At 42.5% G+C, this 26,742-nt stretch overlaps 1 protein-coding gene across 2 annotated transcripts; it reads right to left on the reverse strand.

The window, feature by feature from the left end:
- Window position 1: 1 nt before the first annotated feature.
- Window positions 2-26,247, reverse strand: gask1a (golgi associated kinase 1A). 2 transcript variants are annotated; one of them, XM_028017816.1, is made up of 7 exons: window positions 25,854-26,247; window positions 25,015-25,143; window positions 14,177-15,190; window positions 12,480-12,899; window positions 3,839-3,961; window positions 3,016-3,119; window positions 2-804 (listed from the first exon to the last, which is right to left on the reverse strand). In XM_028017816.1, exons 3-7 carry the CDS (start codon window positions 15,110-15,112, stop codon window positions 600-602), a joined length of 1,788 nt encoding a protein of 595 aa, XP_027873617.1. In that variant the 5' UTR covers window positions 15,113-15,190; window positions 25,015-25,143; window positions 25,854-26,247; the 3' UTR covers window positions 2-599. The 2 variants fall into 2 exon arrangements, with proteins under 2 accessions (XP_027873617.1, XP_027873616.1); XM_028017815.1 differs by lacking the exon at window positions 25,015-25,143 and having other exon boundaries at window positions 25,854-26,246.
- Window positions 26,248-26,742: the final 495 nt, after the last annotated feature.

Raw genomic sequence — 26,742 nt, forward strand, 5'->3', positions numbered from 1 at the left:
TTTTGATGCTAGGATGAGGCATTTGTTCTTTTTGGTTGTATCACAATTGGCTTAACTGGCAAATCTGCAATCGAAACACTTTTTTTGCGTCACACAAGTCACATGATCAACAACCGGATTTTGCCGCTGGTGCAAACAACGAAGACCACAGTAAGTGGTTAGACGATGACGACGCTGCATGTTTGTTAATCAGTTATCACATGAACAAACTTATTCATGTGTGATTTTAACTGAGTTTTTTACTTAATGGACACCGTAATTGCTAAATTGTGGTTTATCTGATGAATGGAAACACAGTGAGTGACTCGAAGCAATCCACTGGATTTCTTTAGATTGAAAACTTTTTAGAGTAATTTGAATAATAAAACTGAATTGAACTGCATTGTTTGATAATTAGAATGAACTGAAACGCATAATTGAATTTAGTCGACTTTTTTGTGAGATGATATGTTTATATTGGTGCTAAACTGACTTAAAGCCAAACTGAATTTGGTCTGTTGTTCTCCACAGTCGTCAACCTTTGGTCACATTGAGGAAATGATGTCATATTCATAGACATGAGTTCAGCTTCCTATTCCAGTTTGCTCGGTCCAGCTGAGTCACAGGTCCCTCCTGAGATGTATCCTCTTGTCTCTGATGTGCTGGACGATGTAGTGCCCCCTCTCCTCCACCAGCCGGACCAGAGGCCTGAGAGCCGTGTATCCGCCACGGCTTTCCCAGAACTCCTTGTCTGCATAGAGGGAGCGCAGCAGCAGATGTTCCAGGCAGCCAGAGCGGAGCACGGACACAGCTTTCTCTGGAAACCTGAGCAGAGACGACAGACGACATGAAAGCGCTTCACCTGCTGCAGCTCCATGGTAGCCATGGCTAATGCGGCTTCCTCACACCGAAGAGTTTCTATTTGTGTCCAAATTACTTTTAGGTTTCCACTAAGAAGGTATCATTCATTTTGTTGTGTTTATCAGTAAGAAATATAAATATATTTGAGACCATTTAATAACTTGTTTATCGAGTTTTTGAGTAGAGGACAATAGAACTACCAAAGTATGACTTATTCTTTAGAACTATAAACCAACAGACCATTAATTATATCTAAACTTTAAACTTATAGAACCTCCCAGTAAACCCTGGGACTGTTTTACATCACTACTTATTCTGTCTATTAAACTTATCACTGTTGCTAATTGTATAAAAAACCTTTTAGAAAAAAAGCTTAACAGGAGGTGATGATACTTTACGGTATTAAAATTATAATACAAAAGAAGATGAATTCAATCGTACATCTGTAAAAAACAGAAAAGGTTGTGGTTTTTTTTTCAGGGATCATTTTTGATGTTAGGTTCCACCTGGGTCCTGTACACACAAAAATACTCTTAAAATTGCCAAAACAATTTTATGATCAACATATATCTTTCTTTCTTTTTTGTTTTTAGGAATGCCAATCTTCAGTTTTCCTGAATTTTAACCCCTTAAAAGCCAAGTTTTCCTGAAATAAATGAGCTCGTCTGCTATTTTGGAAAATAACCACCTGCAGGGTCTCTTTCAGAAAACTTGCTAAGCCCGGTGGTCAGGGCGCCGAGGCGGTTCACTGTGTTTTTGTATTAAAAGATGTTAAGTAGACAGGAAATATAAAAATATTCCTGGGTAATTATATGTTAAGGGAAACACTATTTAAACCCACGACTAGTCTTAAGAAACAACAAATCAAAAAATACAATTAAAATGAATATGAATTATTTGCACTTCTGTTTAATTCATATTAAGTCAGCAGCTCCATAAGGCTCCATGGCTTCAGGGGCCCATAAATGTTAATATTTTATCAAGGACCACAGATACATAAATGTAACATTTGTTTATTGAGATTATCAATGCTGCTAAATGGGATTTAATGGTTTCAGCATACATTAATTAAAAGCTTTTAAATTGTTTAACATTTATAGGTATCATTTTAAGGATCTGGCAAGTTTTCTTTGTACTTTGTAAATGTTCAAAGAACAATATTCATTTTGATTTGTTACCATAGCAACAATCTGATGCTATGAGTTTGATCTTTGAGTTTGAGCTCTGTTTGTTCACAAACACAAATTAGTAAACTGCAATTAGAACTTCTTGCTTTTTAGGTTGGTCATTTAAACTACTCCCCCTCTCCCAGATTTCACTAAATCTATTAAGTTGTTAGAGGTGCTGATGGTTTTTAGTAACAAAAGGGGCCCCTAAGTCAAATTCTCCTCAAGGCCTCATACAGCCTTGGACCGGCCCTGCTTGATGAGTTAAACTTGCTGCACTGAGCAGAGATGCGCAAGAAAGGGGAAATTTAATTAAATGCCGCTAATGTGGCTTTAGTAGCTCTTCCATTTCGTGTCTGTCTGTTGAGTTTTTAACAAGGGGACACAGAAACTATTTTGGTTGGTGCAGTTTATAGAACGACTTTCTCAGATCTCCGCGCAGCCGCGCACATTAACTCTGTCTGACTAAGTGGACAAAGCTTTTGATACGGTTTGATGCATCGTGCAACCGGAAAAGTAATATAACAATAATAATATCCATCCATCCATTTTCTGTTCACCCTTGTCCCTAATGGGGTCGGGAGGGTTGCTGGTGCCCATCTCCAGCTACGTTCCGGGCGAGAGGCGGGGTACACCCTGGACAGGTCGCCAGTCTGTCGCAGGGCAACACAGAGACATACAGGACAAACAACCATGCACACACACACTCACACCCAGGGAGAATTTAGAGAAACCAATTGACCTGACAGTCATGTTTTTGGACTGTGGGAGGAAGCCGGAGTACCCGGAGAGAACCCACGCATGCACAGGGAGAACATGCAAACTCCATGCAGAAAGACCCCGGCCGGGAATCGAACCCAGGACCTTCTTGCTGCAAGGCAACAGTGCTACCAACTGCGCCACTGTGCAGCCCACTTGTTAGATGTTTTACGTGCTTCCTCCTGTTTTGTAATGTAGATGAGGTGTGTGTGTGTGTTATGTTTGTTCAGCAGTCACACTGTTCACTCACTCATCAATGCCCTCAAGCAGCCTGAAGTTGAGGTTGCTGCTGGATTGCTTTGGTCTGCCAGCATTGTCTATGAACACGAGTCTGGAAGGATCCGTCTTCCTCACCTGAGCAAACAGACGCACAGGTAAACAGATGACAATGTTCACTGTGCTATTATTTATTTATCATCCTTTATTTCACCAGAAAAATCCAACTGAGATTAAAAATCTCTTATAGAAAAGAATCCTGGAGATATTAGATATCGCTTTGATGGCAATGTAGTAGAAGTCTACCAATGAATCTACCGGATCAGCATCTACGACAGATATTTTATTTTCAGATATTTAGTTTGCTGCTAAATATTTTAGTCTGTAAATTATCACATTTAATGTGTAGTGGACAGTCTGGATGTGTTTTAGCTCCACTTACTCACCAGGACCAAAACATTAACATAACTTTAAAACATAAGATGCATTAAAGTGGCCTTTATCAAAAACGGTGTCATTAAGATTATTGTACCATTATTACATAATAAAAAAAATGTAAATGAACTAATTATCAACTTGTTCAGTAATGATAATAATCATTCTATTACAGTAAAACAGCAGAGATGAACAGCATGCTACAGCGTAATCAAAACACCATGTAGGGAAAACGAACGAAGGAAACTGGTTCAATCCATTTCAGCGTATTAGATTTCAACATTCCCATTATTATCATAACAACGACATTTCAACAGCATGAAAAAGAAAAATTTTGGGACTTATACAGCTGTTTGAAACAACAGTTTCCGTAAGACTCAGATTTTAAAACAGTACTAGTGACATATAATTGCTTTGCTCACCAGGATGTGAACCAGCTGCAGCTCCTTGCTGTTGCCACATTTAACGTTCAGACGGTTCTCCACACAGAGTTCTGCTGGATCGGGTGTGAACCCACAGCAGTTCCTGTCCAGACGGTCGTTTACCTGGAAAAAAAGAAAAAAGGAGCACAAGAAATATGTAAAATAAAAATAAAATAAAAAAAATACAGGCAATGGGAAAATTTCATTTTTATCACATATGGTCAGAAAACAGGGATCTGTCTGATCTGCAGCACATGGTTCACCTCAGCTTGAATGAACAGGAATCACTAATCTGACTGATGTTACCACACAAATAACTCAGAACATCAAACATCCGGGCTTTACTGACACTAAACATTTCTGCTCTTAAAACAGAGTGCAACTCAAGTCCTAATAATTTAAACTAGTGAATTTTTTTATTCGTTTTGGGGGGAAAACATCTGCAGAATGGATTCCAATGAAGATAATTGTAATAATTATGCCACACCAGAAGGTGGCAGTAGTGAGATCAAAACAAGAACATCCTGAACCTGGGGAAAACATTGCCAAGCCAACAACATTTTCATTCTTTACTATTTTAAAAGTCCATTGCTAAATATAGGATAGTTTGTTTTCTTTGCCAGGCTATGGGATAATTATTTTCTTGCAGTTCCTGGAAACAAACTCCAGCTGAACCTGTGGCTGCTGTCGGCTCCCCGTATCACAGCTCTCCTCATGTTCTGCTAGCAGACACTCCTGCAGGTCAATCTGCCATAAACTGCTGGGTTTTGTTCTCCAGACCCATGTGAGTCTCCTGTGTGACCTTGGTGGTCACTGGTTATTTGCAACATTCAAGAATACCTACCTATAAAACGACATTCATAAGGAGGGCTTGTGGTTCTGGTTGCCTGGTTCACATGCATCATTTTGCTTCAGCAAGGCTCAATTTGCAGAAGCTGCTGCTGCACAAAGTAAGAGATATTGAACACCAGACGTACCTGCCGAACCTACCTGCCCACCTCTCAACCTGCTCTGTCACCATCAACTAATCAGAATACTCCCCTGACACTCAGTTCCTCCACTAATCACTCTGATATTCTCAATGTTTTAGTCTGAACATTGTCACATTTAATACTAAGTCTCACCTCACCAGCGGCATTTTGGAGGATTTTCACTGCATTTTGTGAATGCCTGATGGTAAAGGATTACAGTAGCTCAACCTAGAAGGAACAAATTCATGGACTAGTTTTTCAGCATCGCCCCCCGACAGGATATTTCTGAATTTGGCAATATGGAAAGAAGGAAAATCTAGGTCCTAAATTAATGCAGGCTTTAAGTAATAAACAACATATACTTTAAGTTTTAGGACTTACTACCAAGAGTGAACATCAGCTCTCGTTCAATCTAATTTGAACCTGATTTCTGGGATGCTGCTGTCCATGGTTCTGAACAACATTCAAAGATGCTGCAGTGGAAAAGTCTCATAATAATATAATTTATGCTTTATTTACTAATAATCAACAATGTTAACATTTTATTTTACGATAACTTGATTTTATATTTTTCAACATTTTAATATTTTTATTGTAATTTTTTTGTATGTTGTTTGGATGCAATGGTGCATTCAATGACAGAATGTGGACTAGGAATTATTATTACTTTATTTTTGGTGTTATTTTTGGTGCTTCCGCAACAAGTTGGACTGGGGCCCTGTTGGACCCATCAGATCCACAGACGTAGGGCGGTTTCTAATGCCAATCAATCAATCAATCAATCAATCAATCAATCAATCAATCAAATTTATTTATGAAGCTCCTTTCATACTAAAAAGTGAAATACAGATCAATAAAAACAAACCCACCAAATTTCTCCCCATGGAGCTACCAGATCAAGTTGAGAGAACATCAGCATGTACAACAAGAAAACAGGAAATGGTGTATTATACCATAGTCATAGTGCTGATGCATCCTCTAATTACAATAACTGAAGGTCAGAAAGCATTGGAGAAGATCAGGTTGGTCACCAGAGAACTCACATGGCAAGAACCTGATGAGGAGTGGAGAAAACTGACAGACATCTTATCTGCTGGGGATGTAAAAGCAAAATGCAGAGCAGCTGAGGCCTGAACTGAGGGAAAATGACCATTAACATAGAAGATTAACTCAAAAATCTGCAGTAGAGAAAACATAGGGCAAAGACTACAGAGTAAGGGTGTTTTCATGCCTGATAGTCTGGTGGACTCGGTCCAATTGGAGGGCAAATGTGCAACATGTGTTACATTTCCAGCTGCTGTGGTTCACTTTAACTCTGCACAACACCAAACAAAGCAAAACCTTTGAAAAACCTGTTCCCCTCCTCGCCTGTGGTGGCGCTGCACCAAGAACCACTGAGGGATACAACATGAAAATCTCTGAAGACGCTGAGCACAACTTCCTTCTTCACGAAATGCAAACAGAAATGGAGTGGTGTCAGATTTTAGCGGTTGTATTATTTCTCTTTTGTCTTTTGTCATTTCTCCTGCTAGTACTAGACCTGCATGTTTGTTTTGGTCATATTTACCCAGAATGCCATGCGCTAGAGTCCATTTTCTGCTTTTGAAGTGGTCTCTGGTCTGCTTGGAACCAGAATTCCCTTCAGCGAAACCCAGACCCATTCACACCTCCCCAAACCTTCTGGTGTTTGCTGCTCTGCTCCTGAAGCCACAGGACGTGTCGAGGCAGCAGGTAGGAACAAGTGTTCAGCTCAATCTGAGGCTATTAGAGGTTGGCCATGTTACAGGGATCGACTACTGGCAGCAAGAGGGAGAATCTGCCTCATGGGTTATTCATATTCAGTCACACACACACCCTCCATCTCAGAACAAAGCAGCTCTAAATTACCGCTGCAGGCTGTGAAATCAGAAGCTCCATCCTGTTTCAGACATGTGAGAGCGAGCAGAGCAATACTTTCAAAACACACTGAGACAGAAAATCATTTACTGTACATGCAAGGAACCGGGGCAGCAACAAAATAGATTCTCAGTGTGTGATGACGTCCAATAACTGCACTGAATCTCCACAATAAAACTTTTTTGTAGATCTTTTTTTTTTTGTCTTTAGGTTGGAAACCATGGGAATTTTTAGTTAAAATTTTTTTACATAATTTTTTCATACATTTCAACATTCCACAGAAGAAAATGTGTTTATTCTTTCTTTTTTCACAATGTTTAATTTTTTTTGTCTTTATTATATAACCCTCCTCCATGGGCTGCCACCTTATCGTGGTGGAGGGGTTTGAGTGTCCCAATGATCCTAGGAGCTATGCTGTCTGGGGCTTCATGCCCCTGGTAGGGTCACCCAAGGCAGACAGGTCCTAGGTGAGGGACCAGACAAAGTGCAGCCCAAAGACCCCAATGATGAAGGAAAACCTTGGACTTGGTGTTCCCTCGCCCGGACGCGGGTCACCGGGGCCCCACTCTGGAGCCAGGCCTGGAGGGGGGGCACGATGGCGAGCGTCTGGTGGCCGGGCTTTTACCCATGGAGCCCGGCCGGGCTCAGCCCGAAGAGGAAACATGGGCCCCCCCTCCCATGGGCCCACCACCCGTGGGAGGGGCCAAAGGGGTCGGGTGCACTGTGTGATGGGTGGCGGCCAAGGGAGGGGACCCTGGCGGTCCGATCCTCGGTTGCAGAAACTGGCTCTTGGGACGTGGAATGTCACCTCTCTGGTGGGGAAGGAGCCGGAGCTAGTGCGTGAGGTCGAGAGGTTCCGGCTAGAAATAGTCGGTCTCACCTCGACGCATGGCTCTGGTTCTGGAACCAGTCTCCTTGAGAGGGGCTGGACATACTTCCACTCTGGAGTTGCCCAGGGAGAGAGACGTCGGGCAGGAGTGGGCATACTTGTTGCTCCCCATCTCGGCGCCTGTACGTTGGGGTTTACCCCGGTGAACGAGAGGGTAGCATCCCTCCGCCTACGGGTGGGGGGACGGGTTCTGACTGTCGTTTGTGCTTACGGGCCGAACGACAGTTCAGATTACCCACCCTTTTTGGAGTCCTTAGAGGGGGTACTGGAGAGTGCTCCTCCTGGGGACTCCCTTGTTCTGCTGGGGGACTTCAACGCTCACGTGGGCAACGACAGTGAGACCTGGAGGGGCGTGGTTGGGAGGAACGGCCCACCCGACCTGAACTCGAGCGGTGTTCTGTTGCTGGACTTCTGTGCTCGCCATGGATTGTCCATAACGAACACCATGTTCAAGCATAAGGGTGTCCATATGTGCACTTGGCACCAGGACACCCTAGGCCGCAGTTCGATGATCGACTTTGTCATCGTTTCATCGGATCTGCGGCCGTATGTCTTGGACACTCGGGTGAAGAGAGGTGCGGAGCTGTCCACTGACCACTACCTGGTGGTGAGTTGGCTCCGGTGGCGGGGGCGAAAGCCGGTCAGACCTGGCAGGCCCAAACGTGTTGTGAGGGTCTGCTGGGAACGTCTGGCGGAATCCCCTGTGAGACGGAGCTTTAACTCCCATCTCCGGCAAAACTTCGAACACGTCCCGGGGGAGGTGGGGGACATGGAGTCTGAGTGGACCGTGTTCCGTGCCTCCATTGTCGAGGCGGCCGATCGGAGCTGTGGCCGCAAGGTTGTCGGTGCCTGTCGCGGCGGCAACCCTCGAACCCGTTGGTGGACACCTTCGGTGAGGGATGCCGTCAGGCTGAAGAAGGAGTCCTATCGAGCCCTTTTGGCCTGTGGGACTCCGGAAGCAGCTGATGGGTACCGGCGGGCGAAGCGGCATGCGGCTCGGGCGGTTGCTGAGGCAAAAACTCGGGTGTGGGAGGAGTTTGGAGAGGCCATGGAGAAAGACTTCCGCACGGCTTCGAGGCGATTCTGGTCCACCATCCGGCGTCTCAGGGGAGGGAAGCGGTGCAGCACCAACACTGTTTATAGTGGGGATGGTGTGCTGCTGACCTCTACTCGGGACGTTGTGGGCCGGTGGGCAGAGTACTTCGAAGACCTCCTCAATCCCACCAACATGCCTTCCACTGAGGAAGCGGAGCCTGGGGACTCTGGGTTGGGCTCTCCAATCTCTGGGGGCGAGGTCGCCGAGGTGGTTAAAAAGCTCCTCGGTGGCAGGGCCCCGGGGGTGGATGAGATCCGCCCGGAGTTCCTTAAGGCTCTGGATGTTGTAGGGTTGTGTTGGTTGACGCGACTCTGCAATATCGCATGGACATCGGGGGCAGTTCCCCTGGATTGGCAGACTGGGGTGGTGGTCCCCCTGTTCAAAAAGGGGGACCGGAGGGTGTGCTCCAATTATAGAGGGGTCACACTCTTAAGCCTCCCTGGCAAGGTCTATTCAGGGGTCCTGGAGAGGAGGGTCCGTCGGATAGTCGAACCTCGGATTCAGGAAGAGCAGTGTGGTTTTCGTCCTGGTCGTGGAACACTGGACCAGCTCTACACCCTCAGCAGGGTCCTGGAGGGTGCATGGGAGTTCACCCAACCAGTCTACATGTGTTTTGTGGACTTGGAGAAGGCGTTCGACCGTGTCCCTCGGGGAGCCCTGTGGGGGGTTCTCCGGGAGTATGGGGTACCGGGCCCTTTGATACGGGCTGTCAGGTCCCTGTATGACCGGTGTCAGAGTCTGGTCCGCATTGCCGGCAGTAAGTCGGGCTCGTTTCCGGTGAGAGTTGGACTCCGCCAGGCCTGCCCTTTGTCACCGATTCTGTTCATCACTTTCATGGACAGAATTTCTAGGCGCAGCCAAGGTGTTGAGGGGATCCGATTTGGTGGCCTCAGGATCTCATCTCTGCTTTTCGCAGACGATGTGGTCCTTTTGGCTTCATCAGATCGTGATCTGCAGCTCTCGCTGGATCGGTTCGCAGCCGAGTGTGAAGCGGCCGGGATGGGGATCAGTGCCTCCAAATCCGAGGCCATGGTCTTGAGCCGGAAAAGGGTAGACCCTTCTCCGGGTCAGGGGGGGTGTCCTGCCCCAAGTGGAGGAGTTTAAGTATCTCGGGATCTTGTTCACGAATGGGGGAAGAAGGGAGCGGGAGATCGACAGGCGGATTGGCGCAGCGTCTGCTGTCAAGCGGGCGCTGTACCGGTCCGTCGTGGTGAAGAGAGAGCTGAGCCAAAAAGCGAAGCTCTCGATTTACCGGTCGATCTACGTTCCCACCCTCATCTATGGTCATGAGCTTTGGGTCATGACCGAAAGAACGAGATCGCGGATACAAGCGGCCGAAATGGGTTTTCTCCGTAGGGTGGCTGGGCTCTCCCTTAGAGATAGGGTGAGAAGCTCAGTCATCCGGGAGGGACTCAGAGTAGAGCCGCTGCTCCTTCACATCGAGAGGAGCCAGTTGAGGTGGCTTGGGCATCTGGTCAGGATGCCTCCTGGATGCCTCCCTGGTGAGGTGTTCAGGGCACGTCCCACCGGGAGGAGGCCCCGGGGAAGACCCAGGACACGCTGGAGGGACCATGTCTCTCGGCTGGCCTGGGAACGCCTCGGGATTCCCCCGGAGGAGCTGGAAGAAGTGGCTGGGGAGAGGGAAGTCTGGGCCTCCCTTCTGAAGCTGCTACCCCCGCGACCCGACCTCGGATAAGCGGAAGAAGATGGATGGATGGATGGATGGATGGATATTATATAACCCAAAAATAGAAATAAAAATGATATCATTTTTGGTTCTTCAAAAATGATATCAATATTACTTTGTTTGATATGTATGTTTTGTAAAAGGTCGTCCTGCGACAGACTGGCGACCTGTCCAGGGTGTAACCCGTCTCTCGCCCGAAACATTTGCTGGACATAGGCACCAGTCTCCCCTCCTGATCCCATAAGGGACAAGGATGTACAGAAAATGGATGGATGGATGTAAAAGGTCGTGCCACGTTTGTGGCTTTGAAAGAGTTTCATTTAGCTGGATTGAGGATAAAAATTACTTTTTGGATTTTGAAAGACCTCAGGTTTCTGTTCTAACTGGATAAATTAGCATGTAAATATTTACTTTATGATCTTTCTGCATCTATGGGACACAGGAAGCTTATTCACCTTCTCAGCTGCCTTCTACTTGCTTTTTTCTGCCTTTCATTCTTCATTTGGGACAAAGAAATGCACATCACTCTAGTGAGATACAGGCTAAAACAAAACTGAAAAGAAAACATTGTAAAAATGACAATATTAATATATTCCTTAAATGCTATTCACATGCTAGATGCTGAATTACCAAGAACCACACACATTTTCTTCTTCACCTCTTAATGTCTATTCTAGTACACAAAGGATTAGCACAGCTTCAGGATTTGTTAAGTATTCAGTTTCCTTTTCAGGCTCTTATTTGTGTCTGTGTGCTTGTATTACTGCTGTCCCGGGAATTTTGATGTTCAGACTGAAAAACACAAATAAATACATAAATATGTTACTGTGAGGGAATAGAAGCTACAGAAGTTACTATGCGAGTAAAGATTATCCCCTAAAGTGACAGAAGCTTAAAGGAAGTTTACACACAGCACTGGGAAAAAACAAACTGTGAGACGGAGACAGCATTAGTGCGGGCGTACACACACACGCACACACACACAACTCATGGTTTAGCATAATCACATTAATGTTAATCATCAGCGTTGTCATGACATTTTATCTTTAGGTGAATTATATGTCATACACATGAATGTATGAACTGTATATATACTGTACATTGAACATAAATAAAATTGTGTTTGTGTTCAACTCATTCCTCCATTTCAAAACCTGCAACATGTTCCAATAAAATATGGGAGCTAATTGGTTCTCAACACAACGACAATGAGTTCAAAGGAGACAACGTAACAGCGTGCAACACTTACGCTTCATTTTGACCCATATTTTCTACTGAAGGAGAACTACTGTACATGCACACCAGATCAAGCCAGTCACACTGACTTTTATGAGGAATCTGGTTATAGATTGTTGTGTTAAAAATATATGGTCTTCCCTGGAAACATGGAGAAGCAGAAAATAATTGGCTGATTGATTCAGGCCAAAGGAGAGAGAGAGCAAAACTTTCAGCAGAAACCAGTAAGGTTGGACAGATCTCCTTTATCCGGTGGAGCTTTCAGGCTCTGTCTGTCCTGGAACATTACAAAATAATGTAACCATCTCTGTTTTATAGGTTGTATGTGGTACAGATGTGGAAAAAAAAAAACTGACATTACAGTGCCCACTAAAAATATTCATCCCCTCAGATTGTTTGTTTTAGGCTTTTGTTGTTTTTACAAATCAAACTTGGTACCCTAAAAGTGGGAAATTATATGAAATCAACTTTTTTGAGCGTTGTATCATGTTAGAAAAGTTATTTCCTTTCTTTGATTCATTCATGCATGTTTGAAAAATCCTTTAATCTCCAGTGGCAACCATTGGGGGGTAAAAAGCATCAATAACAAACCTGCTCTGAATTTTATTTAGGACTATCGGAGTAAAGGGGGCTGTAAGTAACTGTGTGCCACATTTTTGGGACTTTTATTAGTCAAAAAGTTTAAAAGCACCGTAGCACTTCTATCTCTCATCATAACGAGGCATTACTTTGTGACTGCAGAAACTCCCAATAAAATACATGAAGGTCAAAAGCTGCAGCAGGATCGAATGTGTACACGGAGTACAGGTTTGAATACTTCTTCATAACGGGTCAAAGGGAAAAAAAACGGAAGCATCTTCTCTTACCTGTAATAAGAAGTCAAACAGAGCCAGTCTTCCCCACTCTGCATGCAGAACCCCCACACACGGCTCTGAGCTCAGGCCTGTTTGGTTCCCACACCGGGCCCGCAGCAGCTTCTGGTACTGGACCCAGCTGAGAGGCACTGAGTTCTGGTCACTGTCCTTATCATCCAGATGCTGAATGTCCGGGTCCCACCAAACCGCCGGCCTCGGCTCACCGTCAGTGAATCTGTAGGGCAGAATGGGATCGCGGAAGGTTCTGAGAACTGCTGGCAGACTTCTGTTGAGTCCGAGGACTCTGTCCAGGTGGAAAGCAAACACCTCAAACCAGTCGTCAGGGCGTTTGACCAGGGAGCAAAGCCCCCGCTGGCAGCGGCCGCTGTGCCCGGCTCCATGCTGCTGTGAATCCCTCAGCGCTGGGATGTTCTGTGACAGATAATCACATTCAGATTTTACAGTTTAGATTTTTTTTTAGTTTTCATTGAGATTTAAAGCAAATACATCCACAGTCTGGAAAAAAAGAAAGTACACCCTTCAGTACTTAATGAAATGATCCGGTCAGAAACACAGAACAGATTCCACATATTAAAGAAAACACAAACAAAACTGGAATCATTGTTTAGCACCAAACACTTCCTGCTTACATCTATGATAGGAAAGAGAATTTTGCTTCCCGTTGGGTTTTTTCTTTGTTATTTGTTTTTTGAAGCATCTGCTGCTTGGTTGTCAATTAGCCAATCACCATTTGTCCTTCCTGTCATAAATAGCCAATTACAGCCAGTGTTGTTACCAGGCTAAGCCCCCTTCACCTCACTCTGCAGTATTTGCGTCTCTTTCAGTAGTTTCTCATTAGTTTATAATGGTTAAACTTTTTGGGTCTCCTCCTGTGTCTTCATCTGGACCGGAGCTGGAATGTGAGCCAGTTTTTTTAAACAGCTGTTTGCTGCTCTACAGCATGCAGGACTGAGCTTACACAGTGCCAGGATGGGAAGACATCAGCATGGCCTTACAGAAGCTGCCAATCATTTCAGGACAGCTGAAAAAGACCAAACACTTCAGATCCATCAGTCAAAAGTGAGAAAATGGCAATGGTCCAGTCAAAGCCCAGGCCCAAACCTGACTGAATTTTTGTAGCAGGATCTTCAGCAAGCTGCATAAAAACTATGGCTGAAACTAATGCGTTCATGTCAATGAATTAATTACGTAGATTTTAACGATTTAAAAAATATAACACAATTAATCGATTTATTAATTTTTCATGTAAAAGTCCCAAGCTGGAACTTTTGTATTTGGGTGTTTCTGGTATGCCCTTAAATCTGATGCACGAGCAACATCCTCAAACAAAAGTAATGGAGGACGAAGCCGCTCCTCTGGGTCCACTGTTTGTTAATTCTTCCTTCAAAAAAACGATTGAAGCCATTCAAGCCTAAAATAGAATCTCCATGCTAAACATGTAGCAGCAGCACAGATGTTCCCAACACTAACGTCTGCGTAAAGTGTCGACATTTCTAAAGAAGTTCCATGAATGATCAGGAGTTCCTGAAACACTGGAAACCTAAATAGATAGAAGAAAACTTTGCTCCACTCTGATGGTTTAATAACCTAATATTAACAGATTAAAAACAACAAATGTCTTGTTGTTGCTGAGCTCATATGTTTAGTTATTCAATAATTTAGCAACACAAAGGCATGGAGGAACATACCTGGTGACTTGCAGGCAGACTTAGCGCCACTTGGAGGACTTGTCCATGAGCCGGCACCCTGCTCTTACTGACAACTTCCCCACCAGCCAGGAGCTCCATCTTCTCTATGTCGTCCCTGCTGAGCCAGTGCACATCCTGCAGGTCTCCACCCACCCTGATCTTCCTTTGGTCAGCGTCTGAAAAGTCCAATTCTGTGAGGCCCTGACACCAGTCCCTATCACCCTGCTGAGCGGTGGCTTCGACTTCCTCTCTGTCATCCAGTGACAAATGACGATCCTCTCTCAGATCACTAGAGGGCATTTCCTCCTTACCCACACTGGCAGGTTTCCCAGAGTGCTTTGGAGCTTTTCCGTGTCTTTCCAAAGCTGTGTGACGTTGGTTATGCTTCTCCCTGGTCTGGCTGTCAGTCTTCTGTCTGACTGCGACCTGATGTTTGTGAGCAGCTCTTTGGGCGCTTTTTATGGTGTCTGCCGCGGAAGACTTGTGGTCTGCTGTGGAAACATTTCCTTTGAGATGGGTGTGTGTGTGTAGAGTGTGCTTCACCACAGCAGTGTGTCTGCTCAGCTTAGTTCTGCGCTGGGGCTCCATGTTGTTGCCTGTAAAGTCAGAAAGCTGAGAGTGAGCGAATACATCCGCCATGTCTTGGCTGCTTTGCTTCTTGTTATGAACGTCAGGATGAGTCCTGACTTTAACAGCCCCTGCAGAGTTCGCTACAGGCTTTAGTAGTGCTGAGTGTGTGGACATCTCCTTCCCAGAGCTACGTCTCCAGGTCCTGCTGTGGATGTGAGGAGCAGGCTGCTGGACGCCACTGAGCGCTGCGGGCTCCACTGCCCTGGGTTTCAACTTCCCCGCTGCGCTCAGAGCTTTGGACGGCCGCCGGTCGACATCAGCGGGCGGCACAGGGAGGGGCAAAGTGACCGCCATCACAAAGATCATGAGGAAGAGGAGGAGGAGAGGAGAAAGGAGAACAATCCATCTTGGGCCACAGCAGAGTTTCGACCACACTCTCCAGTTCTGAGAAAATCAAAAATACACAAAAGGAAAGAAGACTGCAAGTTAGAGAACAGCAGAGGCATAATTATACTGGACTAGGATCATAAATCCTGTAGTTAGCAATTTTCTCTAAACAGAAAACAGTGTTTATGCATCTGGAAGGTTCCCTCAGCTCAACTTCTGGTTGCAGGACCACAGTGTGTGTGTGCGTGTGCGTGGGGGTGTGTGCGTGTGTGTGGGTGTGTGTGTGTGTGTTCTCTTGTCTGCAGGAAAAGATGCATTTCAAGTTTGAGACAATATGTAGCAGCTGGAGATCACTATGATATTTAACCAAAGCAGTAAGCAGACATCAGAGCTGCAGCCATGTGTGTGTGTTTGTGTGCTGTGAGCAGCAGAATAGGAAGCCACTGCTTCCAGAATTGATAGGAAAAATGGACCGCCCTTCTGAGACCAGCATGAATGTGCCAGGCCTATAATTCAGAGCTGCCTTTCCTTTCCCAAACATTTGGTTCTGCAGGTGGTTTCATCCGACACGCTGACGCTGTCGGTGAAGGAAGGTGACAATGCAGCAACGGAGCAAAAACAGGCTGCAGGAAATCAAGGATTTGCATTGAAAGAACTTAAGGTATTTCCACACCGGCGGTCCAGTCCGGTAGACTCGGTTCTATTGAGGACCAGGATTGCAACATTTGTTTCATTTTCAGCTGCTGGGGTCACTGCACTGCATCAAATGAACCCAACCCTTTGAAAAACCTGTTTCCCTTTTCACCTGTGGTGGCGCTGCAACAAGAACCACTGAAGGAAATGACATGAAAATCTCTGAAGAAGACACTGAGATAAACTTCCTTTTTCATGAGATGTAAACAGAAAAGTGGAGAGATAAAGACTTTTAACCGATCGACAAAACGTCACAAATCAAGATGATTTTTATTGCCTTAGATTGCAGACATTCCCACAAAACTTCAGCATCTCTGGCTTTAATCCCAGCTGGAAAATAACTTAATTCCATTTGGATAGTTATGCAACAGACCAACACAATATGTAGAATACCTATGAAGTGCAAGAGAAAATAAGAAATCTGTAAGAGCGAACAGAGTCGATCGACATCCATTGTCAAGACTCGGTCAGATTCCCAGTTGGATTTAGATCTGGAATTTAACTTCCACTTTTTATTCATTTACTCCTTTGTGTTGGTTTGTCAAACACAGATGAGAGAGAATTCAGTGGGTATTTCTGCAGGCACCATAAATCAGCCATCTTCATTCAGAGGCAGGAATGTTTCAGGGCCTCGGGAAATCTTTCCAACCTTCCAGCTGTTAACCACATTCCCAGATTCTCACCAGGCTTTGGGACTTTAGTGAAAGGATCCCATTATTCTTCACCTGGAATGTAAAGGAAAAAACAGACTCTATGTGCAGCAGCGGTGTCTCCTATGACACACACACTTATGGCCCCATAGACCCACAAAGGCATGTGTGTCTAATAGACAAAGGAATCTGTCTTTCCATAGGATAATATGTTTGATCTCATGTGGAATGTTCATTTGTAGCAGACTTTTGCAGCCATTTTTTGTTGCCCTGTATTATTATGAATGTCTGGCTGCATTCCTTCACTGTCAGCCTGCTGATGACCTGAGGAGAAAACCGCCAGGGAGTAGTTTTAATCTTAAAATGTTTATTATGACATAATTCATTCCTACAATCTTGACTTAAAAGCAGCGAGGCAGCTCCTCCCATAATATAAAAAACAATCTTATTTGCTTTTATTTTCAATAGGTTAGATTAATGTTATGTTTCCATGCAGGTTTCTGTACAAACAGTAAGCCCCCCCCCCCATTTGTTTTTGCTGGATTAAACATTACCTCTGTGTTTGTGCCTCTTTGTTGTTCTTGTTCTGACTGCAGCTCAGCACCAGCAGCTTCCACCCACCTGCTGCTCTCACATATCTGAATATTTGGATTGGAACCACACTTCTCATCTTCCTCCAACCACCATATCTGCTCTGACAAGCTGCAACCTCCCAGCCCTTTTCTTTTCATTTTCTTGTTATCTTTTTCTTCCTTTTTTTTTTGTGCTCTGAATGACTGCAGGGATAGTATGCAGCAATATGTTGAGACATGCAGCAGGTGCTGCAGCCAGCCAGCCATCCAGCCAATCAGCCATCCAGCCAATCAGCTCGCCTCAGGAGAGGATGGAGCAGAGGGAGGACAGGGAACCGAGACAGTTGGAAGAAGGAAAACTCAGTTTGCAGAGAAAAGGTAATGATACGTTCAGTGAGACAATTCAGAGAGAAGCAGAGAAATTAGGTTGCTGCACTGAGTGATCATGTTGACCAAAAGACGGTGCAGATCTTTCCCACATACCTTGACTTTATCACAACCCAGTGATAAAGTTTTATGGTTCTATTGTGATAACCATAAAATGGCGATGAGAACTATTCATTACTTTTTTAGGGTATCTGTATGGCTGACACCGCATGAAACATAAATGCTGCTTTTGAAAAACGTTCCCCTTTGTAATGAGCTTCTTAATGACACCAGTCACTAATCTACAGTGGATTCAATCATATTTTCAACTTTATTGATATTTATTGACACTATCATTGAAAAAAATGGACAACAGTTTTAGGTGGGTTTAAACGGCATTAATTAGAATTTATCACAATAGATCGTAATTGTTATCATAAAACATTTCTCACTATAAATGATAAACAATATAATAAATGCCCACCACAAAACAGTTTTGACAACAACGCTTGAACATGTATGCCTAATGTTTCCATTATCATAACTTTTCCTCTGTCCTACGAGAACTAGCTGAATTCTCTGGGAATTTTCCTGAACCTCAAACAGGAAGGGATCCACTGTATTCATGAACTGCTAAGTTCATCCTGTATTTCTGCCACACCAGGAATAAAGTCCAGAAAAAATGCAATGTAAATGAATATACTCATACCTTTAAGAGACAGAAAACGATCTTGTGTAGTTTCCTTTGTAAGTACAAACACAGAGGTGTTCTTCCTGTGTAATGAAATGTGAGCGGTCCACGGCCCTGTTCTGCTGTCAGCAGAGTTCTGCTGCAGAATCAAATGACAGCTCACGTCACCCAGGTGGGTTATGCTTTGTGTTTTATTTAGGTACAAGACACACTTGATGTTTTAAACAACATAAATTATAGTGAAAAGTTCATTTATTTCACAAATATCACACCAATAATCCTCCCACTAAGACTGTCTGAAAATACTAAGCTATATATATTTACCAACATATTATTATTTGTATATGTATTTTTTTTCCTAACTGCATCAGTAACGCTTTCATAGGTATTTATAGTCACACTTACATTTTTTTCAGTATCTTTTACTTTAGTAGCCAGGCAACGACATTTAGTTGGCAAATTTACTGTTGTGTCTTTGTACAAAGACAATAAATTATGTGTAAGTCTAAATTCAATTCAGAAAAGAAACAAAATAATTTACGGTCTAAAATGTAGATTTAGTAAATGGATCCAGCTCCAGCTCCAGAGAGGCAGAAATCATTTCACCAATTTCTGATTGGACCAATCAGATATGTGTGTCTGTGTAGTTTGAACATCTGCATACTTGTCATGTGAGGGCCACTAATCAGCCACCCTCAAGGAGTCTGGGAGAACATATGCCAGTTGCCCTGGAAACACCACTCTAACAGACATGAAGGCAGCGCTTCTAGCCAATACTAAGACTCCTGATGGGACTGTAAGGAACTAAAAACATCACAGTCCCTCACAACAGAGATGTCTCTTTAAAGATGGCTTCCTTAACTGCTGAAAATGCAAGTTAAACTCATTCCAATATAAATGAAGAGAAGAGAGTTAACAGATGGAAAATGTTCATCTAACATTCACATAACTAAGTCTGCTTATTCCATTTATGCCTTAAAGGTTTTGGTGACTTTTAACAACAATAAATTGAGTTTCTGTAGCAGATTTAAAAGATAAACATTCTATTTATGTGTCTGTGTGTGTGTGTACGGGCGTGAGTGAGTGTGTGTTATCAGTAAACAGCAGCACAGTAATTTAATGTGTCTACCTGCACTGAGGTTATGTAGATAATCACAGTTTGTTCAGACACCAATAACCTGAGACGTCACTCAAAAGTGGATTTATAGAAGCAATTCTCTGCACAGAAACTAGAAAATTGTACACTTTGAAAGTTTCCCTAATTTACAATTTGTCCATTGAAGTTTTTTTTCCAGTTTGAGTATTTTAGTTTAAGCACTTCGGATTCCAAGTTGATAAATTTACATCACACAAAAATCGTAGAAAATAAATTTTTTATTTAGAACTTTATAGGCCAACAGCCCCTCTGAATATATAACACATTAAAAATATTGTAAGACATTTGCTGTTGGATATATTTAAACAAAAAAAAAGTTCCAATATGTGAACAACTATCTAGCAGAATTTCATAAAAATGTAAATTATACAACACATTTTAGCACCATATCTCCATGACAACACCATATTATTACAGTGCTTCATTCGTATACTCTTAATAAATTTTTACTAAATCATAGAAATAAAGTGTAACATGTTTCATTTGAAAAGTAAATGAAACGGTTAAGGAAAATCTCACAAACAATACGGTCAAATAAAGTACTCTTACAGTGAGCTTCCTTCCATATTCTGTTTGTATGTTAATTTGTTCAACAAGCAAGAAAAAATCAGCATTGATGTTATTGGTACATATAATGTTGTTTATGAAGGCTAAGCCATGACCAGAGGGAGCTTCTTTATACCATTTAGGCCAGAATGGGAAACCTCAGTCTGTTAACCTGCAGTGGTTTATTCTGCTGACATGTAAGATATGTTTAAGAAGTGTTCTCCTCCTCCTCATTCTTCTGCAGCCTTTATACTTAAAACAAAAAGGATTTGTTATTTGGTGACAGATCAAAATCAATAATTGTTCAAATTAATTTCAGCGTTACTTTCAAACCAATCAAAGCAAATAATGCAAAAGTTTAATATCTAAGATTTTTGTGTTAATCATAATGACAAATTTCGTGTTCCTTGTCCTTTTCTCTCTGCCAGTTGATTGAGAACCCAGATATTAACTCATTTTATTTACCTTGGATTGACGATTGTTGCCATGTAGTAGAGTTATTCTTTTCTGAGTCACAGAATTGTCTCTTCACAGCTGTTGCTAAAACTCCCTTCAAGGTTTTGGTGCCTCCTCATCTGTTCCTCTGCAGCCAGTGGAGTCACAACAGGAGTCATGTCAGAGGCCAAAGCTTCAGCGGCGTTATTTCCTCGATCAGAGCTAATGATCCTGTAGGCTTTTCCATGATTGTCCACTGATGAGCAGTGAGGTCGTCTGGCAGCTCATATTCAGACCCAAACGTTCCCAAAATCTGCTTCTGCTCATGGAGAATGAAATGCACATCTTGCTGGAGCCTTCTGATGGGCTGGTTGAGCTGCAGTGAACATCTTCAAAGCAGGAGTATGCAAAGGTGGAATGTTTAAGATGATCATCTATTCTACATCCGACAGAAACAACTTCCGCTACATTTCCCTGAGCCAGAAGTCCCTTGCTAGCAGCTAGCTGGAGGGTATAAACTTAGGGAGGTTAGTGTCACTCAGCATTTTGATTGTGTTTTTGTCATTGTCCCTGAGCGCAACATTAACAACTTTTAGGAATATTCCACAAACAAAGCATATCCCCAAATATGCCTGGAATGGCATTGCTGTTATCATTGCCATATCAGGTGTACCACATTAGCAATTTGGTTTGTGTACCACACTAGCAATTTGCTAGTGTAAGAAACCCCAAAGTTGCTTTGCTTGTAACAAGTAAAAGAGATTAACAGATTCTGGTCTAAAATGTGCAAATTGATCTCAGAACAATAACCAGATACCTTGTGAAAATGCTGTTAAAGCAGGTAAGACAAAGTCATTGTTCTCTGTATGTTTGAGACCACTGGTCTGAAGACATCAGTCTGCAAGTTAAAGTCAACCAGACAAAGTTTTGGCAGGAGGAATGGAGCAGAACTCAAGAAAACTACTGAGAGAGGCTCGTAGAAGGAAACCAAAAACATTTGATCCAAGTCTTCAAGGGTTTCTATGTAACTCCAAATTATTAGCAGTCTATTTGTTGATTTTTTCATCAAGTACATCTAAAATATTCAAAGGAAAACTCAGCTTAGATATGGCAGAATGCTACTTGACTTAGTATTGGCTGACGGTTGCCAATCAGCCAATGAAGGAGTACTCTGATTGGCTGTACACCAAAGAGTGGAGATATGAAAGACAGTTAACTTCAGCGGTAATGCCAAGACAGTTTTCACTGCACATCAATGCATATTAAGGTATATTTGTTATTTGAAGTATTAAAATAATCAGCTACAAGCATTTTTAGAAGAGGTCTCAAGTATTATTGAATTTCTGTTACTTACTCTTTATCTGATCTTTAGTGATGGTCTAATGCTGCTGTGAATACTGGGACTCCAGAGTAATAATCTAAATTTCTACTGAGTTAATTGTGCAGCAAGGCAACACTTTTTCCTAAGTACTGCCTTGCAGAATTTTTTCCAAAGACATCAGGTCTTCTTCCTCTATTCAAACACAAAGCAGACGCCTAATACTGTGAAAGTATTCAAGGACACATTCTGAATACATTCAAAAAGGTTACGACAAAATCCAAAAACTGCAAATATGACTCATTGAATCTAGACATTTAACACCATATTGTATTTTCTTTTCAATTTGCTTTTTTCTAAATTAGTTTCAGTTAATTAAATGCCAATTTAAAATAATTTTGTGTTTTACTTTGCCCACAGCAATTCCTTATACGTCCTATCCAGCTTCAAAACTCGTCTCCACATTCTCTCAGCACTGCAAACACATTGCTGTCTGACTAACAGATGGGATTATTTTCAGTTTTAAAAAGCTCTGAAAAGTGTGGTCTTTGATTGTGTTTTCTGTGTTTAGATGAGAGGCCCAGACAGCAGAGGATAGGCCTGAATGCAATTATTCTTTGGCACAAGAATCCTTCTCTCCTTTTGCCTGCGACTGGATTGCATACGTGGTCAAATCTGTTTTCCAGTTCACATTCCATTCTCCTGAGAGGAAGGTGCAGCATGAAAATGAATGTTTGCAGAAGGAAGCAACAGTCAAAAGATAACAAAGGCTGACATTACAAAGTAAGTGCAGCATTCAAAAGAAATAAACTATATTTAGTCTGTTTTCGCTCTACCGCCAACAGAAGAAAAAAAAATCACCTCATTTCTTTGTGCTCATTTGCCAGTTGTGGCAGCAAAAGCATTTACATCGAGGAGGTGCTTTTTGGTTCAAACATTAGTGCCACATGTCAGAATAAAATGCTGCCCATAGATTTGCCTGATTTTATTCAGTTTAGTATTTTCATTGGCTGAATGAATCTACTGACAGACAGATTCAGAGGACCAGTCTGTGAGGTCTCTGTATTTACACATTCAGAAGACATATCGTTATCCACAAAAACAAAATGATTTTTTGTATGAATTTTAGCAAAGCAATGCTGTTCTGTTTGGAGTGGGATTCTCCCCAAACATAGGATATACAGTACAAATAGGAAAAAAAACCATAATGTGGTTATATTTAGAACTAATGAAGAAATCAACATAAATTCATGGAAAGTAAGTGACAGAAGCTGCGTTTTCATTACAAATTGGACTGGTGACCTGTCCAGGGTGACTCCGCCTCTCATCCGCTGACAGTTGGAGATAAGCACCAGGATAAGGGTGCAGGAAGATGGATGGATGGATGGATGGATGGATGGGTGGATGGATGGATGGATGGATGGACGGATGGATGTACGCAGCAATTAGAACACGTTAAATTCAATGGCGCCTAGGAGACCACAGGCTGTAATTATTGTGAAGCACTTTGGACAGCTAAGGTTGTTGCAAATATGATATTTACAAAACTTTGACTTGGCTTGGCAGGTTAATTCTCTGCTAATTCCAGCACAATGACTGACTAACAACAGGCAGCTTCATGACTCATTATTAGCAAGCCCCATTGGTTTAACCCCATGTCCTGTAACTGTCAAATGTAAACATTTTCCACCCCAAGTTTTATTTTATTTATTTATTTCTGCTTTATGAGTTTTGCTCTTTTTCCAGAGTTATGAACAAACACGTCTACATTTACACTGTTCTACCCTCTGTTGACTCTGGAGATATGAGACTGACTGCTCTTGGACACAGGCTCTGAAGGGGTGGAGAAACAGCCAGACATCATAAAGGAAGCAGCTATTAGTGCTGAAGTTTCTCACCACAACCCTATAAAAGACAGACTATAAACACTGCTGGATTTCCAGCTTCTTATTAATCAAACTGTTTATTTTCTTCTAACAATGCAATCTGTAATTTCTGTCTCTGCTGCTCTGCTCTTCATCCTGTTTTACCAACCAGTGTCTGTTGACAAGGCAAAAACTGATCCTTCTGCATAGACACACACTAAACCATGAGGAGTTCTGCATTACATTCATTATAAATGTGTCAGAATAGTATTCTCAAAAATAATCAGTATTTTGATTTAACCCATGCAAACTGAAATATTTGTAAGATTTGCATTCAAACAAAAAAAATCTGATAAACCATTTTCAGACACACACACACACACACACACTCCTTCCCTCCCTCCCAACTCCTTTGCAGTGACTCACCTGAACAATCATGGCCGACAATGAAAGCAGTGAATATTGGAAAATTTAGACTCCTATAAAATGGGACCATAACAGAAAAACTGTTTGTCTTTCGTCATCAGAGGTATGCTAACTAGCCTTAGCATTCACGGCAGAACTAGCTGTAGCTATCTCGTATTATACTGTCATATTATAGTGATAATTCTGAGAAATACGTAAAAAAAACATTTTTGTTTTATAAAAGTTATGTACTGGAGCTTTAACGCAATTAATGCTAAACTAATGACATTTTTTTGTAAATCCCATTAGCTAATATTATCATCGCTTTAGTTCTTATGTCATTTCATTCTTTATTTTTTTATTGAAGCAGAAGCTGTCTTAGGCACTAGACTTTACATCATAAACCATATTGTGATTATTATTGAAAGCTTTCAGTACAGAAAAAATATATTGCAATAATAGTTTTGTTATTCTATTGGCTGTGCTTTCCATTCTCTGTGCTTCTTAAGACAGTCTAATAAAACATGACATGATATTAGCAAGTACATCCAAGTGCATATTGTTTTGTGAAACTATAAATTAAGCACAACAAGTAAGGACGTTTGTGTTTGGTTAACAATATGTCCTCACACAGCGCCTCCTCATGGTGGCCACCGGTTCGCAAGCAAACTCCAGTTTTTAATTGTGTGACCAAAGAGAGAACAAACATAATTACTGATTGCAGAATCTCCCCTTCAAAAGCTTTACTGTCCCAGTGAGAGAGAGAGACCACCCCACAGCATCACACTGACTCTACCAAACGGTACTTCACATTGGCAGGGAGGATGGTTTTCATTGGAGCAATGACATGCTAAGCTGCTGTAGAAGATTTATTGTCATTTCTTTATTTTGGCTAAATCCTTTGTCTATTTGCTGATTTGATTCATTTTTTGAAAGTGTGTGAGCAAAAAAATTCACAGAAATTTTGTGCAGCCTCAACATCAGTTTAAACATTAGTTTCTATTGCTACTTAGATGTTTCCCATATAAAGAAGACCCATTTCCCCTATTTAAATCCTAGTTGATCTCCTGTGCAGCTACATCTGCTCTGACAGCCGAGCGCTAGCCTGACTCTAGCCTGTGTGTGACTAGAGGCTTGGTCCCATCTGGGAGACAGAGATGGCCACTGCTATAAACAAACCGCACCTGATAGTTTCAGGAGATATGGAGGTGTGTGTCGACGTGAGATGAGTGTAGCTGCCCACTAATTTATTGTGTCTTTCACTGGCAGACAACAGCACGATCCCCAGCAGTCCCTGGTGTCCAACCAGAGCTCTGGCAGGAGACAGAAAAAAAAAAAAAGATTCCAAACAAGTGGAAAAAAAAAAAGATTTGAAAAAATTTGGAGTCTTCCACTCTGGTCTGAGAGATTTCTTTTTTTTTTCTACTCGGTTATGGGTTTTTTGTTACCACAACAACAAAACCAAAATGGGGAAAATAGAGAGGAACAGTCTGAGAGTTTCCCCTCTTGGTTTCCATGTGGCACTTGTAACATTCAGCGCCGGCTCTGCTCTGCATATGGAACCAATTTGAAATGTGAAACTCGAGAGACTCCTTAAAATGTGGATGAAACTTTATTTAGGTGTGCAAACCCAACTCTATTCAAAACTTAACTCTTTGCAAACAACTTTGCAGAATGAAAGTGTCACACAGTGACTATCATCACCTTCCTATAATAAGTCTAAGTCTTTTTTTTTTGCCAAAAAATGATTTTGGCAAAAAATATATATATGGCAAAATAAAATGACTGAGGCAATTATATTAGGAAGGAGATTACATCACACATTGTTATTGTAATTTTTAAAATGATGGATTTTTACAGTTTGAAATATCACTTGGAAATTCCTAATTATGAATTTCCAAGTCATAACAGAGTTTGAATAGATGAGACAGAGAAGGAGTAACTTTGTTCTGAACCTAAACTCAAATCATTAAATCAGTAGGAAAGGTTCTGATAGAGGCTGACTCTAAATAAAGACTCTTACCATGTTTGCTGTCCCTGATCGGAAGCATTCCTTTCCGGAAGAGAGCTGACTTATCCCAGACCCATCCCAGGAGCTGAAGGGTATCCCCGGATCTCCGTGAAGCGGCCGGTGCGGCTCTTCCAGCAGGAAACGGCGGGATAATCCCAGCAGCTGGTCTTCTGCTGTCTGCTAGCAGAGAGCGTCATGCAGCCACAGGTTGCAGACAGGAGCCGTGGCTCTCTGCTCCCTGGGGATCATTGCGCTGAAAAGCGTCTTCGGAGCCGGATTTGAGAGTAAAAGGCAGAGTGTGTGTGTGTGTGTGTGTGTGTGTGTGTGTGTGTGAGAGAGAGGAGGAGCGCGGCTTGGAGTGAAATCTGATCACACTCTGCCCGTCTCTCTGCCTCCTGAAGCTTCTCCCAGTCCACAGCAGCAGCGCTGCAGCCAGCAGGTGAGCAGTAGGAGACAAATTCAACCAGTCAGAGCCTTTCTGCTTCTGACGGTGATGATTAATGACAGCAGTGAGAACTAACAGAACATCATCTCCTCTGCGTCTGTAGTTATTAGTTTGCTGAGTAAACTTTCTAAATGTTCCTTAAGTTAAAGTTCAGCTGCGTGGTTCTGGTTCCAGAAAAAGGAAGAAAATAAGAAAAAAAACAACCTTATGTTTCTTTCTCCAGTTAAAATCTTTCACAACAATCCTGACACTTTAAAATAAGTGACCCCAAATGCAGCAACAAACTTTTTTTTTAGTGTTGCAGAAAATATATAAGATTTGAAATCACAGTTCTGCTTTTGGCAATGTTAAAAGGGCTGATAGGAGCCAAATATGAGTATTTTGGGTTTGGTCACTAGATGGGGCTGTGGTGGCCTCCAGTATATCAGCCCAGAGGGGACAGGTAGTTGAACCCGG

The sequence above is a fragment of the Xiphophorus couchianus genome, chromosome 5 (assembly GCF_001444195.1).
Source record: "Xiphophorus couchianus chromosome 5, X_couchianus-1.0, whole genome shotgun sequence".
In the NCBI taxonomy this organism is placed as follows: domain Eukaryota; kingdom Metazoa; phylum Chordata; class Actinopteri; order Cyprinodontiformes; family Poeciliidae; genus Xiphophorus; species Xiphophorus couchianus.